The 16,592-nt window shown below is 33.6% G+C and overlaps 1 protein-coding gene across 1 annotated transcript in view; it reads right to left on the bottom strand.

The window, feature by feature from the left end:
- LOC150096558 (uncharacterized) overlaps nucleotides 1-15,473 on the bottom strand; it is a 50,299-nt gene extending 34,826 nt beyond the window's left edge. Inside the window, exon 1 of the mRNA XM_090408638.1 lies at nucleotides 15,323-15,473. Within this exon, the coding sequence (XP_090264764.1) occupies nucleotides 15,323-15,473 (151 nt within the window). The remainder of the gene's footprint in view (nucleotides 1-15,322) is intronic.
- Nucleotides 15,474-16,592: the final 1,119 nt, after the last annotated feature.

The raw sequence follows: 16,592 nt of genomic DNA, 5'->3' as shown, positions 1-16,592 counted from the left end.
CGAAAATAACCTGGTAGCGAGATTAATTGTAGTATTTTTTCTGTCATCAATCAAAGGACACCTTGATTTAATATGTTGCTATGATAAAGTGAACTTCTGTAGCTCAGTTAGGTGGAAGCGATCCGGGTTCTAGTCCCGTCTACGACGTGAAGAATCTTCATTGGTTGTTTTCAATCAAACAATTAGTTAGCCGGTCTCGTATGGAGGTTGAGGGTTTTTCGTTCCTGAAAACAGGCCAGAAGAACTCGCGCAATACTGCGGGAATAAGAAAGAACCGTTCTGTTCAGGTTGATTTGGTTTCGAACATCTGCACGGTCAAGTATTGGTCTATGAGTAAGCGAAAAGTAAGAAGTAAAGAAGAAAGAATGACACGCAGTAGTGCGAGTAGATTGTCATTACAGGAGTTGCAATAAAAATAGGTTTCTGTTCACAGCCGAAGTAGCTAAGACACTGCGAAAAGGGTATTATTGTTGGTTAATTGCATTTGGTATTATGGCTGGTTTGTCTGTTTTGCGAGATGAATAACCAGTTTACCAGGAGGAAAAAATTCTCTCTCTCTATGAGATCGACTAACATGTTGTCATTGTTATGTTCAATCGAGTCGTTTCGACTCTTGGTGATCCTATGAACATACATTACCCATTCAGATCTATCCTTGACCATGTCTTTCAGAATTTCCAAGCGCACTCTAGTTGCTTCTTGAACTCCATCCCCCATCTAATTCTTGGTCTTCCTCTTCTCCTGCTTCCATCAACTTTAGCAAGCATCATCGTCTTCTCCAGTCTGTTATTTGCTCGCATAATATGTCCGAAGTACGACAATTTTTGCTTGATGATCATAGCTTCGAGGGAGCAATCTGGCTTTATTCTGTCTATCACTGGTTTATTGGTTTGCTTTGTAGTTCATGGTATTCTTAGTAAGCGTCTCCAATCCCATAATTCAAATGCATCTATCTTCCTTCTTTCACTCTTTCTCAGGGTCCAACATTCACGTCCATACAGCACCACAGGGAATACCATTGCTTTCACGATTCTGATTTTTGTTGCGAGGTTAATATCTTTAAAGATCTTGCTTAAATTTGTCATTGCTTTCTTTCCGAGTAATAATCTTCTTCTAACTTCAGTACAATAACCATCTTTATCAATTCGGGATCCTAGGAGCAAAAAATTGTTAACTGCTTCCATGTTCTCCCCATCTATTTCAAAATCGACTAACATACACTTTTAGAAAAAAAAAACTTAAAGGTTCTTTGTAATCTATTCGTACGCAGGTTTTTTTTCAACCAAAGGGTCGTCATTACAGACTGCGATAAGGAGGTTCTTTTTCAAAGAAATCTTCCCTGCAGATAAAAACTATTTTTTCTGCAGGAAAAGTTGAATCACACGCACATAAAATGTTTTTCTTTTTTTCATGTGCATCCCACCTACAAAAGATTGTAATCCTCTTGTAAATTAATAGGGTAAGAAGTAACTGACCTTGCTCTTGAGGTCAGACATGAATCTTTTTGAAGCCATTTCAGACCTCCAGTAAGCAGGATGGTCAAGTTAAACCGGTAGACGAAAATCACACAATCTTCCATGTAGATGTGCATGTAGATGTGAATAGGTGGAAAGTGATTTGAGATAAATGGGTTTGTAATTGAATTGCAAAGCAATTTTCGCTCTTTGTCTAAATCCTCATCTAGTAAGGTGTGTCATAATAAACCTTACTGTACATACATCAGTCTCTCTCTCTCGTTGTGGTCTGGTTGCCTACTTGGTGTACCATTTCTTTACATATCATTCACGTGCCTTTCTTTAAACCTGTCTGATCATTCATTATCACCATCCGTATTCTAATACTTTTTTTTGCAATCGGTGTTATTACAATTTATTATCATCTTAGTACATGACAATTATCCAGTAGCTCAAACATTGTTAAATCTCCTATGTTAGTAAATATCTATAGCTTTTAAACGCACTTGAATTCGATGACTCTTCAAGCAGTAGAATGGATCTTAAGCATTCTCTTCGTATCATATCGTGGCTTCAATTGCTGCCTAAAAGAACTTCAGATACGCAAGATAAAAGTCTTATTTCCTAATAGATGTAACCTGCATAGCGTGAAATAGCATATCAATAACTGTCTCCACCTGTCTATCTGTTTTACGTGTTATTTAAGCTCGACTTCCAATTTCGTTGCATGGAATCCACATTAAGGAGAAAACGCGCATTGCATGAAGCAGTCAAAAATAGTTGATAAATTACAAGAAAGAGGAATCCAAACACTTCAAATATACGATCATAACAAAGTGCGGGCATCGATCAAAACTTTTTCACTTTTATGTCAGGAATCTAAATTCGTTTTGTATTTTCCTCCCTTTACTAACAAATTAACTCTATTTAGAATTAAGTATCCCAAGCGGAACTCAATAAAATGCAGTCAGAAAGAGTTCAATTATAATTCCAATTGTGACCGTAAAACGGTTCATTTAATGAGCATGCTGACTTGGTCTATTAATCTCTCGAAATCAGCTTTATTCTGCAACCGAAATGAGGGAATGTTGATTCCAGTGATACCAAAATAACAGACCCCCGCTACATTTAAATACAACGGAAGTATTATGAAATCCATTTTAGGTCCGGTGATTGTTTGTTTCTCAAAACGATGTAATTAACGTTAGGCAACGGAAGAGATATTTATTATCTTATTTACCGCAGTTAAATTTAAACATACCCCCCCCCTTTCTCCCTCCTATTGAGAACGATGTTAACGCATTAATATATCTGAGGAAATTAAAAACTCATAGAATTTTCATTTAAGTTTTGAAACGTTTAATGTTTTTTTAGAGCGTGATCATTAATTTCTTTGAAGTTTATTATTTTAACGATCTCCGAAAAACATCAGTAACTTATATATTGTCCGCTTTTCTTATAACAGAATCATCGTCAGCGTAATGGTGAGTGATCTTAGATCATCATCATCATCAGAACACCAATGCTTTCCACGATAATCGTAACGGACTCTTGTTATAATATGAAGATAAATGTACATCACACCGAGAATGATTCTAGATGTTTATATTACACTAGGCTTTTAGTTTCTAGACAAATCACTTGGAATATTTTGCCACCGAACAATTAATACTTTTGACAAGCATCAGCCTCGAAATCACTGAATAGACATCTTATAGTCCTTATAAGGACTGGCTTAAAGGGGCGAAGCAAGAATGTTTTTCATCTTCCCCGTTATCTGTAGAGGACTGTGTAGAGATAAGGTGTTATTGAGCTATTAAAGCTCTGATAATGGCAGAAGGGTGACAGCAATAGCCGAGCCTCAGTTAGAACTTCATTGGCTACAGCATTGCCATCCATTACCCTCCAAGGGTATTAATCACCGCATCTCACAGTCGATTTTCAACCTACTCATGAATAAAAATGTCACTAAAAATAATTTAATCATGTATAATTTTTCTTTGAAATATTTGGTGTGTTAGTAAATTTTTTTATATTTTTAAAAATCTGTGAAAAATTAAAAGTATTTTATTAAATTAAATTATATTAAATCTAAGATATAATTATTATTACAATATTATTTTATAAATATATATATATATATATATATATATATATATAATATTTCTAATTCTATTTCTAATTGCTGTATGTGGAAATGTATGAAGTACACAACAATATTTTATTATATTATATTTATTAATTTATATTTTGTTATATTTATTGCATAAAATATTAATGTTACAGATTCGTAAAGTGAAAATATTTCAAAATCTTGGCTTATTTTTATTCAAACTATTAATAAAATAAGATTTTTAAATACACCTTATATGAATAAATAAATTTAAAATATAAAAACCGAAGCAAGGTAAGCTTCGACCATATATTTAATATTTAATGTATATTTAATGCCTCAGACATATTTAATATATTTAATATAAATGACTATTGTTTATATTGTTTATTTCATATAAATGACTATTGTTTATATAAAATTCTTGGGTCGAAATAGAAGTTCAATTTATTTCGGAACACACGCACAAGATTATGAGGAGCAATCATATTCTTATCGAAAAAGGAAAACAAAATAAAAAATAGAAACTCAGTCATTTCAGTTTGTAGAGAACAGAAAAGAAAGAACAAAAAAAAAAAAAAAATACATCCGTTGATGAAAAGTTTCCAGAAATTGGCAAGATGCCCTCTACGAATTACTAAAGGCGGACGAACCGTTCGTTGATATGAATTTCAAAGTGTGGGTCAAGTAATTGGGACGCTAGGCACGCGCGTAAATATGTCATTAGTCAAGTGCTAACTAGAGATGAAGAAGCGAGATGGGTTTCGCCTTGGCAGTTAGAGAAACCCTGAAATATTTCCCATCAGTAGGTTGCCAGAAAAGTTGTTGGAGGAGAGCTGTGACGGACAGCTGAAATTACATTCTGTAAATTGTTGCGTAGTGGGTCTTTATGAGAGTTAATTTACTTGTGAATTTGCGTTTATGAATCGCTGATTTCGTTTGCAATTCTTCAAACCATTTTGCTGAAATTCTCCACATGGAGAGAGAGAGAGAAAATGCTTCGAGTATAAACAGTCTGAAAGAACTTAGATCCCGAAGAAATTCAACAGAGCGCTTTTCTTCATAACCTTTAATTTTATGACACTTTTTTTTGTGAAAGACAAAGGCCTTTTGCAACCATCGTTGTTTATGGGAAGTGCCCTTCTATAGTGTGTCCTTCTTTTCATAACTGTTTATGAAAAGAAGTGCCTGTATTTTATATCTTAATAGTTAATGGGAAAATAGAGAGTAGTATCCTCCACTCATAGTATCATAATTGTTTATGAAAAAAGTAAGTGCCCTTTTATACTATCAAAGTGTTTATGGAGAACAGGAAGTACTTCCTTTTATAGTATCGGAATAAAAGTAATGACCTTCTTTCATAGCATCATAATTATTAATGGAAAAATCCAAGTATCCTTTATTTTGTCATAATTGTTTATAGAAAAAATTGTCTGGTGTCTTTAATTAAATCATAATTATTTATAGAAATAAATTTAAAAAACTATTTTTATTAAAAAAAAAGCTTAATAATCTAGTTACAAGATAAATATATATTATTTATAAATTTTAGATATTCCATTGGGTAATAAATTTATCATACTTATCACCAGTTGCAAGCTTCTAGATACATTCCCTATGCAATTAAGCAAGTAAGCTTATTATTATTAATTTAAAATTGAATTCGTTACAGAGAATGAGAGAAATTCTTAAAACCCCACAAAATGAATCTTTTTTAATTCTTGAGTAGTTTTAAGGTTTTCCATCAATCTTTTAATTAAATACTATACAACTAAACTTATTCAATATAAAAAGAAGTATTTAGAATTTTTTTGCTTTCATGATTCTACATGTTACAGTCCTATCCCTGCAAGGTTACATTGCGATCATATCAGTTATAATTTAGAAATTTTGATTTACACCTGAGAGAGAATATCTTCAAGAAAATTTTATCGTTCCAAACTGGAGGATATTATGGATCCACCAATATTTCATAGACAAATATAAAAAGAAAGAGAATGCTTCAAAAATGTACAACATAGCTTATAGGAATATAACCATCGGTATTGGATTTGCCTTGATATGCATAAACGACACGAGCTCCACCTAGGAGCCTATATGTTCGTCTTTTATCTCACCATTTAATTCGGTACGTAATCTATATCTAAACCACTAATAAGTTCCGCTCATCAATAAATTTAGCATTTAATTTTGTTAGATTACATTATGTAGAATACTAACGCGGTGATCTACCAGTATTGATTCCTAAAATATAAAATACAATATGAAATATTTAGACAATATTTATTATAGGTGACTATTATTTAGGTTAAGGATTAGAGCTAATACACGCTTTTACGTTTATTATTAATTTCGATTTGATAAATGGATGACTGTGTGGATTGAATGTTAAAAAAAAGAGATTCTGGGGAGTCAAATCAATGTCAGAATTCTGATCGAGTTACGAAATTATGGTTACACTTTTTTGTTTTATAATTAACTTTGTAAAAAATTAAGTTTTTTAATAACATTAAAAATCAGGTTTTAAAATAGTTTTTAAAAAATTAATTAAAAATTTAAATTTAGTTTTTTAAAAAAATTAATTAAAAATTTAAACTTAGTTTTTTTTAAATTAAAAACAGTTTCTAAAAGATCAAGCGTGATATTTTTTTAGCTTTATATATATATTTTGATATTTATGATATTTTAATATCATAAATGCTAACATTTGACCTACTGACTTAAATCATTTACCTATGATGGGCTTTGATCATCTTCCCATTACTGCTGCGCTTAAACAAGTTGATTAAAGAAACACATAAAAACATATATTATGTTTCTGTGACTTATTTCTAAAATAAAGTCATATTTGACGCGCATTACCGATAAATGAATTGCTAGAAACTGCCATACAATGAAAAGTCAAACTTTTTTTACTGCCTCAGTAAATTTTTAGCTGCTTTAACTCTCTAAAGGCACAAGAGAATGTAAAATTAATATCATCTGCCTGTCTATAACAAATGACAGTAAAACTAATGTTATCATAGGCGTACATTGAGGTAATATGTCACCGAAATAAATGAACACAAAAAAAGATGACTTGTACTCCAATTTCCTCTCCCCCATACAGTAAAACTCTTAGCTGTAAGAGTTGATGAACCCCCCCCCCTTGCTAAATGATGAATGCGATTTTGGTTCCACATGAAAGACTGCCGCCATTGGATCACACAGAAAAGTAACCCCTCCAAATGACATTACGTGTAGGTGACAAGGGTGGACGATTATTTCAACAGGACATGTAACTTAAAGTAAGTAATAGAATGATTCTATTTGATAAAAGGGTGATTTCTAATTCCAACAGATTCTTCGCACGTAATTTGATCTCATCCACACCTTTGTACGTACAGCAGACAACGAACCTGCAGTAATGGATGACGACAAATGATTTATACCAAACGAAAGAACCCTCTGCTGCTTAGCGTTTCAAAAGTAAGTGAAGACCAGAAGAACTCGAAATTTTCTTTTAACATAGTTTTTTTATCGTATTAAATTGCTAACTGTTAAAATAGCCTTATTTCATCAGTTACAGATTCCAGATAATTAATATTAAAATCATTTTTGTGTACATTTAATATTAAATAATAACGCTTGCAGTATGCAAGGTAAGTTTTGTTAATTCACAGTGGGGAATGAAAAGATGATTGTTATGAAGTATTGTTTTATGCTGTTATTAACTTTCTGTTTAAACAATTTATTTTAAGATAAAATAAAGTGAAGGAAAGTGTAATGTTATCGGAAAAATTTATTGTAAATTTATATTATCCCTTTAGTATTTATTGTCACTTCTGAATACCACTTTAGTAGAATTATCATTTTATTAAAATTATCATATTCATTATCACTTATGAATATCACTTTAGTAGAATTATCACTTTAAGTATAATTATCAGTTTGGTATTTATTATCACTTCTGAATATCACTTTAGTAGAATGATCACTTTAAAATGAAAGTTTGGAGATTTATCAGTTTGGAGTAAAAGTTCTGAAATTTATCCAGAGTAAAACATTATTGATAATTAGAAATCTTTATAACAAAAAGTTAACGAAACCAATCCTTTTAGTAGAATTTTTCGAAATAGGTTGTACTATTAGTATGCACAGATTTAGAAATATTTAAAAGTAGAAAGAAACGGTGTCAGAATGGATTTCTCTTCTTTTTCGTTTTGGATAGAGGCGTAATTATTTCTGTTATTATTCTAAGGCTCTTTATAGACTAAATGCTTTTGATATAGAGACAAAAGTAGTGACATTTGCGGCTATGTGAAATCCACTCTCGTTTCTTCTCGTCTTTCAATCACAGTCTCCCTCTACTCTATTCATTGCCGTGTTATATCGGTGAATTGCCCTCTTCTAAAAACGGAGTACTTTATTAAGACTAGATATTAAGAACAGGATCAGGAATGGGAATCTACGGGCATGAAGAAATTGCGCATCTCTTGTAATCTATGTCGAACGTAAATCAGGGGTAGGGAACGGAAAATGGAAGATCGATATCCTCTGAGAGCGACATGCAAGTCTAAAGCCGCTGTCATAAATGTTAAAGTCTCTCTCTCTCTCTCTCTCTCTCTCTCTCGCTATGCCGCTACGTACCATTGATTCAGTCCACTATAATTTGCAAGCAATTAGAATCATTCTAGCAACTTTGGCTAAGAATATCCTGAGATATTTCTTAAGAATAAGAATGTCTTTTGTTAAAAGACAGCTCGTCAGTTATCTTTTCGTTTTAAATTTTATTTGTATAGCTACTGTATAGCCATAAATTGAACAGCATTATTTTTAAATGATTTAAGATGCGCCTAAGAATTTCTGCGTGATGGACTTGGGCATTTTATGCGTAGATTGTAACTTTCAGCCGTTATTCATTTTCTACTGAATTACTTACAATAGGTTCACTGAGTCCATTGATTATTGATTGTTATTTATGTCTCCGGTTTATCGAAGGCGTCTTCGAATGGTTGCTTGTTTTAACGGATCACAAACTCAAGTTTTTGGGAGGGGTGAACTCTGCCATTTCTGTATCAGACTAACTAACCCACCTCCAGTTGATAATCCCATATAAAGATTCTTCCCGATAGAAGCTTAGAACAACAAAAATAAATTGATCCAAAGTGGAGGTCCACTTAAAGCTGATGTTTATAAATCTTTAGTTTAATCTTCGTAGAAAATGAACTCGGTGATCCGTTCCATTCTACATTTGACCGACTCGCGCACAGTTATCTGCAACCCTTTGCAATCGACGTCGGTGTCTTGTGGGTAAGTGCTTACACTTTGCCAACAACAAATTGTGGGTTGTTTTATTTTTAGCATGCATATAGTAACCTTCTTTTATTAGAGACCTGAGGTGGTAAAAACAATATTGGAAGTCCAGAACAGATTCGTAGAATTTCAACATAGTTGGCCCTTCTGGAGTTTCGTGTTCTGGAACTGCTGGAGTTTCAATAGACTTTTGCCACTTCTATTTTCCCACGTATCAGTACATTTCGAAGATTTTCCACTTTGAATACACCTTGCTGCTGACCACTCTTAGCAGCAAGAAAACCTACAGACAATGTGCCCTTTTCGTTTCTCTACTAGATAAACCATATCTTAAATGTTCCCAAAAAAATCCCATTAAAATAAAAATAAAAAATATTCCACTGGCATTTACTTGTTTCAACATCGATGTCCTAAGAAGAATCATATGTCAATTAAATGAAAAATAACACAATAAATATTTAAATTAGAATATTATTACATAAATTCTAGGATACACTGTGCTTTAAAATGTTATTCTAATATGAGTTCTGCTGAATTAATTTTCATTTAAATCATCCATCCAATTGTGTCATCAGAGTGACCGATTTGATTGCACCTATCAGTTTATGTGGAACTTCTCTACTAACTCACCCTGGTGACACGTAATCATCAATCTCTGTATGCACTTGATCGGACGTCAATAATTTTCCATTGAATTAGTGTAGAACTGATTGTAAATGATGTACTGTGCTATTCGTTCACTTATTTCTACAGCACTGCATAATCAACCTGAAACGTGTGTTCTAGTTTAATACAGACGACGTACATCGAGATAAAAAAAAAATCAAACTCTATATTCAAAGTAAATGAATATATCAATATATTTTGCATTATAAAAAAATTCCTAATCCACCTAATACACTACTGATTTCTTTTATACTCGTATAAATTCAGTACCAACTGAGGGTGGTCTTTTCTCTGAGTGCGTCCAAAAGCCAGCTTTTAAATTCCTTTAAATATCTAAATGGAATTTTCATCAAAACATCCAAGCTGATTTAACTTTTTGACTCTCAGTATGTTTTGTAGTGGAAACAAATATCGATTGTTATTGATTTCACGCAAGTACACCTTGTACATCAATTCCCTCTAGTGATCCTTTGTCGATGGCGTGGCTACGATTTATGGCTACAGAAACAGATAAACTTATATCTTAGAAATTCCGAGTTCTTAATTAAAAATCGATGAACTGGCAGCTGACATTTAGGAAGGAATACACAATAGCTAGCAAGTAAGAGCATGCCTGGTAATTAGAGCCATCAGTCACATGTCTACAGATACTGTCAGCCAACATCATGCATCTTGGCTGCATGTCGAGATACCGAAGCAGAACAAACATCAAAGGGGAAACGATACATTGGACACCAGATGCTCGCAGATCATAAATAAACAGATAAAAAAACATTTTCTTTCATATAGAAGTTCTTTCAGTAAATAGTAGCTTAAAATATGTAGAAAAAGTCTCCATACGTGATTCTAATGCAGTATTTCTACGTGTTTGTATTCTTCATTATTAAGGTAGGATACCGTACAAGACTTGACTGTGCATGCACTTTCAACAATACTTAGTAAGCAGCTGTTTCATGATATCTGCTATGCTCAACAATATTTAATAGTCAGTTGTTTCATGATATGCTGAACAATATTTCATAGTCAATTGTTTCATAATATCTGCTATGCTCAACAATATTTTAGTCAATTGTTTCATGATATGCTCAACAATATTTAATAGTCAATTATTTTATGATAGCTACTATGCTCAACAATATTTAATAGTCAATTGTTTCGTGATATGCTGAACAATATTTAGTAGTTAATTGTTTTATGATAGCTACTACGATGAACAATATTTAATAGTCAATTGTTTCATGATATCTGCTTTGCTCAATATATTTATTAGTCAATTGTTTCATGATAGCTACTATACTGAACAATATTTAATAGTCAGTTGTTTCATTACAACTTAGAAGGTTCAACAATATCTACCAATTGTTTCACATCATGAAAATCAATTCTACACCACTTGTTATATAATAAAACTTACATCAGAAGTTTAATCACTTTTTACAAGTTAAAATGTATTCGCATAGAATGATTTTATTAGTTATATTGAAGCGAATTGTTCTGTATAATGGGACGATGAGTTGATTGTCAGTTATTCGATGTAGAAAATACTAACAGGCAACAATTAAGAGATACCATTCAGTGTTAACGTTGACTTTACTCATTATTTCGCAATTCCCGGGTGTTGGTGGCGATAACACCATCTAGATAATCTAATAACGTGCTACACAACTCCAATAAATATCCCAGTATTTGTTGCGATGTGTCTGCTTTCATTCCACCAATAACGAATTAAGTGAGCGAACAAAATAGAAATTGTTTGGCTCTTCAGAACTTGCCAGAAGTGATCTCAGACCTCTCAGGCTCTGATTGTAAGTGGGCTAATAATTGTGCTCATTTTGTGAGCTCAAATAATACTCAGTAATGCTGAGTATTATTTAAAATTTTTATGCAATAAATCTATAGAATGTACTTCGGTGAATGCTATCCATTAGTTCTATTATTTAATCTATATATAGTTATAGTTGTCACTGGAGTAGTTATGCAATGGGACTTGAGATAGCGGAGTGTCACAATCAAATTAATGAAATTATATAGTAGTTCACTATGTGGGGTTAAATTACGAAATATGTGCTGTATGAATCTTACTTAAGGGGAATCTGTAGCGAGCGATAGAATATCTGTAGGATAAAAAGAGCCTCTGGAGTAAAATGAAACATTCAACACAGGATTATACTGAAAAACCCGATTTGCATTATAAAAAGCCTCTGTGATGAATTGAGAACTGCCAAAATGTTTTATCGCAGTCTGCTGGACATTCTTTAAAACCAGTTCGACAGCTTATATTCTGAGAAGGATTTTATTGACAGAAACTTAGATGATAGCTAAAACAAATTGAGATTTTGGAACATCCTGCTAGAAGCAAGGAATGATGAGACATTTCTTCCAGTGGAAAATAAAAAAAAGTGCGTTATGTGCTAAGCTAAAAAAGGTCGCTGTTGAAAATTAATTCATAAATACCTCAGCAGCCATTATTACTTCAGAGTGCAATTATCTTAATTGTTAAATTGGTTGGATTTAATTTAGTGTCAATAAGTGCTTTATGTATTGCAAAGCGGAAATTACGTCACAATAAAGAAAATAATGAATATAATTTTTCATTCTTTGCAAGATGAAATGACGTCACAATCAAAGCTAAAGATATATTTCATTCATGAAATAATATCAATATTCATGAAAAATTAACACAGAATAAAACAGAATACGTTTTATTTTGTTTTAAAACAGAATAAAATATTTAACTCATGAAAATAAAATATAACATTTAATAAATGTTTTATAGACATCATTAAAAACAACTGCAAAATATGTGAACCGATGAATGTAAGTTATTAAGAAGCTAAGAATAAAATAAACAGATGGAAGCAAAAAAAGTAAAACCGGATAAAATAGGCTTTTTTTCCCTAGATTTTTTCTCTTCTAATATTGTCAGAGTATCCTGAGACTCCTAATATATTAATGCAGGAAGTATTGGAACGCATCCAATTCCAGTGCGTTGTAACATTTATACCTCAAAAATAAATTTATATATCGGTAGAGATTGAAATAAGCAGCCAATATAAAGGATATATTCAGTTATTCTTCTGAAATCTTTAGCTTAAATATTAGTATGGAATAAAATAAATAACAAGTATATCTTCACAGCCAGGCTGTGTTGTTCTGAATTAAATAAACAAATGTTTTAGGTCAATTGCAAACAACAATTATTCGTTTTGTTGTCATTATGTTTCGACAGAAAGGAACTCAGTAGTCAGCTTTGGCATATATCCATCAATTTCATATTAGTATAATTAAATGAGTAATATTAATCTATTTATTATATTATTACACAACTTTTTTCGTTTTATTTACTGTTACTCATTAACTCTTTTTAATTGTTTAGAATCCCAACAATGAAAACTGAATATTGTTAGGACTTCGAAATCCTAACAATCACGTAACCTTGTGCATTGCAGCTTCATAAATCGTTTAACATAGTAAATAAGCAGTATTAAGAAAAACTGTGTCTGTTACTCCTGTAATAAGGATCTTAAGAATGGTAAAATGCAAATATTGATATAATGGAATAAGATAATTACCCAGGATGGCAAACGTAATATCTCATATTTGACAAATATTTGAAACAAATGACAATGAGATATCCTCTACTTTGTAGATTGTGAGTTGACTACAGTTCATGCATTCTACCCATGATAAAATAATAATAAAAGAAGTACTTTGTATAAGCAGTATTTTAACTATGACGCTATTGTTCGAGTTATTTTTTTATGAATTTATGATAGGATTTTTTTAATGGTATGATTTCAATATGATTCTTAAACATTCGATTGGTTCAAGTATATTATTATTGTGGCTTAATATTATACGTTTATTGAGAGATAAAAAATAGAATTTTGTTTGCTGAAGATAAAAGCAAATAGGGATGGAATAGAAACATTAATGAAAAATAAAATAAATGGAATTATCTTCAGATTATAATTTACAAAAGCGGAAATCTGGGCAAAAAACAAAATGTAAGAGAATGGTAAAGAAAGAAAGAACAAGAGAGAGAGAAAGAAAAGAAAGGATGGATAGATGGGAAAATAGGAATTGGTGTCTAGAGACTAACAGAATTACTCCGTCTGAGATTTAAGAGAGAGAAAATGAAAAACTGACTTCGTTTACGGTAAATTACGCGAATTATCTGACAATCTGAATGATGTTATCATATCTTATTCTACAGTTAGCATCCTTCACACGTAAAACCACCCCTCGCTCTTTCCTTCTACGATGCCTTCCGGAATTTACCGTACCATCTACAAGTCAACCCCCAGGAGACACTTTTAGAACTTCACTCTATCGTTAGCGCTCAACGCACATCGGAGATAGCGGGCGCGAGCACGCACGCACACACATACACAGCAAGGAGCTTAAAGCCAAGAAAGGCGTGTCTCTTTCTTGGATAGTGAACAATGTCTTAGGTTCGTAGTTAAGAATATAATACTGCTTACAGGTATTGGTCAGAAGTTTGTTATGTGATATACTATTTTTAATTGTAAATTCGAGCATTTAATGTTGAATATATGAGGCAGTTTTATTGTTTATATAATCGTCTACGATGTTTTTCTTTCTGCATCCAACTGCAGTAAATTGCAGGGCTATATCAATTCTATTTCCATTTCAAAAAATATAGTCGACGTTCTACCATTGATATGAACTTGCCTATAAGGCTTTATTAATATGGTTTCAATTCCTACATTGTTTAAATACAAATTTGCATGCCATGTTAATATTTTCTTTGTAAAATGGTCCAAGGGATAGAATCAGTAAAAATCTTTAATACCTGAAATTTGGGGATACTAAAATAACTAATCCTACAAAACAGCGCATAACATAATTTTGTCTGAAGGAAAGTCAGTTATTTAATTATATATAATGACCATTAAGCTAACAATCGTTTTTGCAAAACTGTGCCGTACATATACATATGTCCACAAATATATCTACAAATTCACCAACTACTTTAACTTCTACTAATGATTTACAATTTTTCATATATAATAAAAATTCTTCTATGTATGCAATACTTGCAAATATTTTAAATTACTTTAATAACTCTTCAAAAAATAGAAAATTTGAGCTAAACTAAATAACTAAAATATATTTTAATAAAGAATAAATATTAATTCTTCAAACATAAATTAAGCCAATGCATATTGAAATGACTAAGTCGCTAATGTTGATTTAACATATTTAAAGTCAAGTTAATTGTGAAGTTGCCCATATTATTATTATTATTGTAGACTGTCCCGAAAATAGATAAATATACTTCATGTTTCTCTCTCTCAGCATTTTCTATTTAAGGGTTAAAAGTTATCTTGAAACTCCCATTCTTAATTACGTAATTAGGTTTCTTTAACAAGAATTCTAGGGTTGCACTCACGAAAAAAGGTGACAGAAGGGTGAAGTGGCTCCAATAGGTGATATTAACCTGTAGCTGATCATCGATCGGTTCCTTAATCCGGAGGTGAAAGGAAGGAAGAAGTCTAATGCCGCCCATCCTTTAAACACACACACATAAAAAAACAACGAATTACAAAAGGCAGTCTTAAAAGCCACTTTATACAATGGAGGTGCAAAGTCCGCCTAAGACTGAGAGAGATAGATAGAGAGAGAGAGAGAAAGAGAGAGAGGGTCTTTAGAGTACCTTCGGCATACCGAGTGATCGCTAATGGATATCGGGACGGACGTTTCGTGCGATTTATCTTTTCGCCATGCATCAGTCACAAAGATGACAGGAAACTAATTAGGCCCAGCTTACCATTAGTATATCGGACGGTGAGGCATTGAGTCGATGGCGGCGGGCTTGGAGCTGTAGCGGCTTCCGTAGGACTCGAAGGCTCGCGATACTGCCACCGGTTGCCGTGGTCAACAGGATACTTGGCCTTCTTCACCAGGAACGAACGAGGCATGGCTGTGGTCACTCACTGCGGAGACGACGGCGGCCTACGATTATGGAGAGGCCAACGCTACGGTCGTTTTCCTCCTCCTTTCGAGGAAAAAAAAAACACACTCGGGGAAGGGGGGATAGGGGAGGAAAACAAAAAAAACAGAGCAAATGTCCGTCACGGTTGTCAGTAACTTCTGACCCGACAGGAGCGTTTCCGATTCAGGCTGAATGTCATAGCGGTCCAAGTTATTGCTTTTAGTTCCTTTCGCGCACACACACACACCACCACCACCGAAATGGCTTCCTCCGCACACTTGTTACGGTACAATGGTCTGCCGAAGTTGCCCGCGCGCGTGTTTCGCCCCGTCTTTCCGTCAGCAGTGTGGTGTGCTACTGCAGCGCGCGCGCAGCCAGGCTCGCGTCTCTTTTCGTTTTACATGCTCCGGGCAGCATCCGTCTGGGGTCCGTTCACGCACTTGGTTCTCCGACCGGTGGTCATGCAGGATGCGCTTTTCCCAAGCGCGAGGCAGACAGACGAACTTCGTTCTCTGTGTATGTGTGCGTGTGTGTGTGTGTGTATACGAGATGTGCGCTCTTTATACTGGCCGTAACTAGTTGGCCAGTTTCACAGACGCCCCGGCTTTCTTTTCCTTTCCCTTTGTTTCTACCCCCCTCCTTTTGCCGGTGTCTGAGCCGCCTGTTGTTTGTGTACGTTCGTCAGCCGCGCCAGCTGGCTGTCTGCCTATTAGCGCTGGCTACAGGCATCTACCAATGAGCGACAATCGGGTACGAGGCACCGTGGATGGCGAGTATTATTGGAGAGTAATCCGATCTGAAATTAGTGGGTTAAACAATGAAGTGACGTAGAGCCTGTAGAACATCAAGGCTCTGGACGATGGCGCCCCCTGGGAGGTAAAAGATCACTTATTTATTTTATCCTCCACGGTTTATTCCACTTTCATAGGAGGAATCTAATAGGCATACGAACATTGCCGTGTCTTGTCTGCGAAGAGCTCCCTAGTGGATTTGTATTTTCTTTTGAAGGATAGCAATCAGTTAACTCTCCCGTTTTAGCCGATAAACTTTCCATTGTTTCCATAGCTACGTAACAATGTATTATTACAAATACCAATTGTTGCCA

This window comes from Typopeltis vanoorti, chromosome 18 (genome assembly GCF_054136105.1).
Source record: "Typopeltis vanoorti isolate ZY-2024b chromosome 18, IOZ_Tvanoo_1.0, whole genome shotgun sequence".
Taxonomy (NCBI): domain Eukaryota; kingdom Metazoa; phylum Arthropoda; class Arachnida; order Uropygi; family Thelyphonidae; genus Typopeltis; species Typopeltis vanoorti.
Note: the sequence above shows the minus strand (reverse complement) of the source record. Positions and strands in the feature narration are given on the sequence as shown.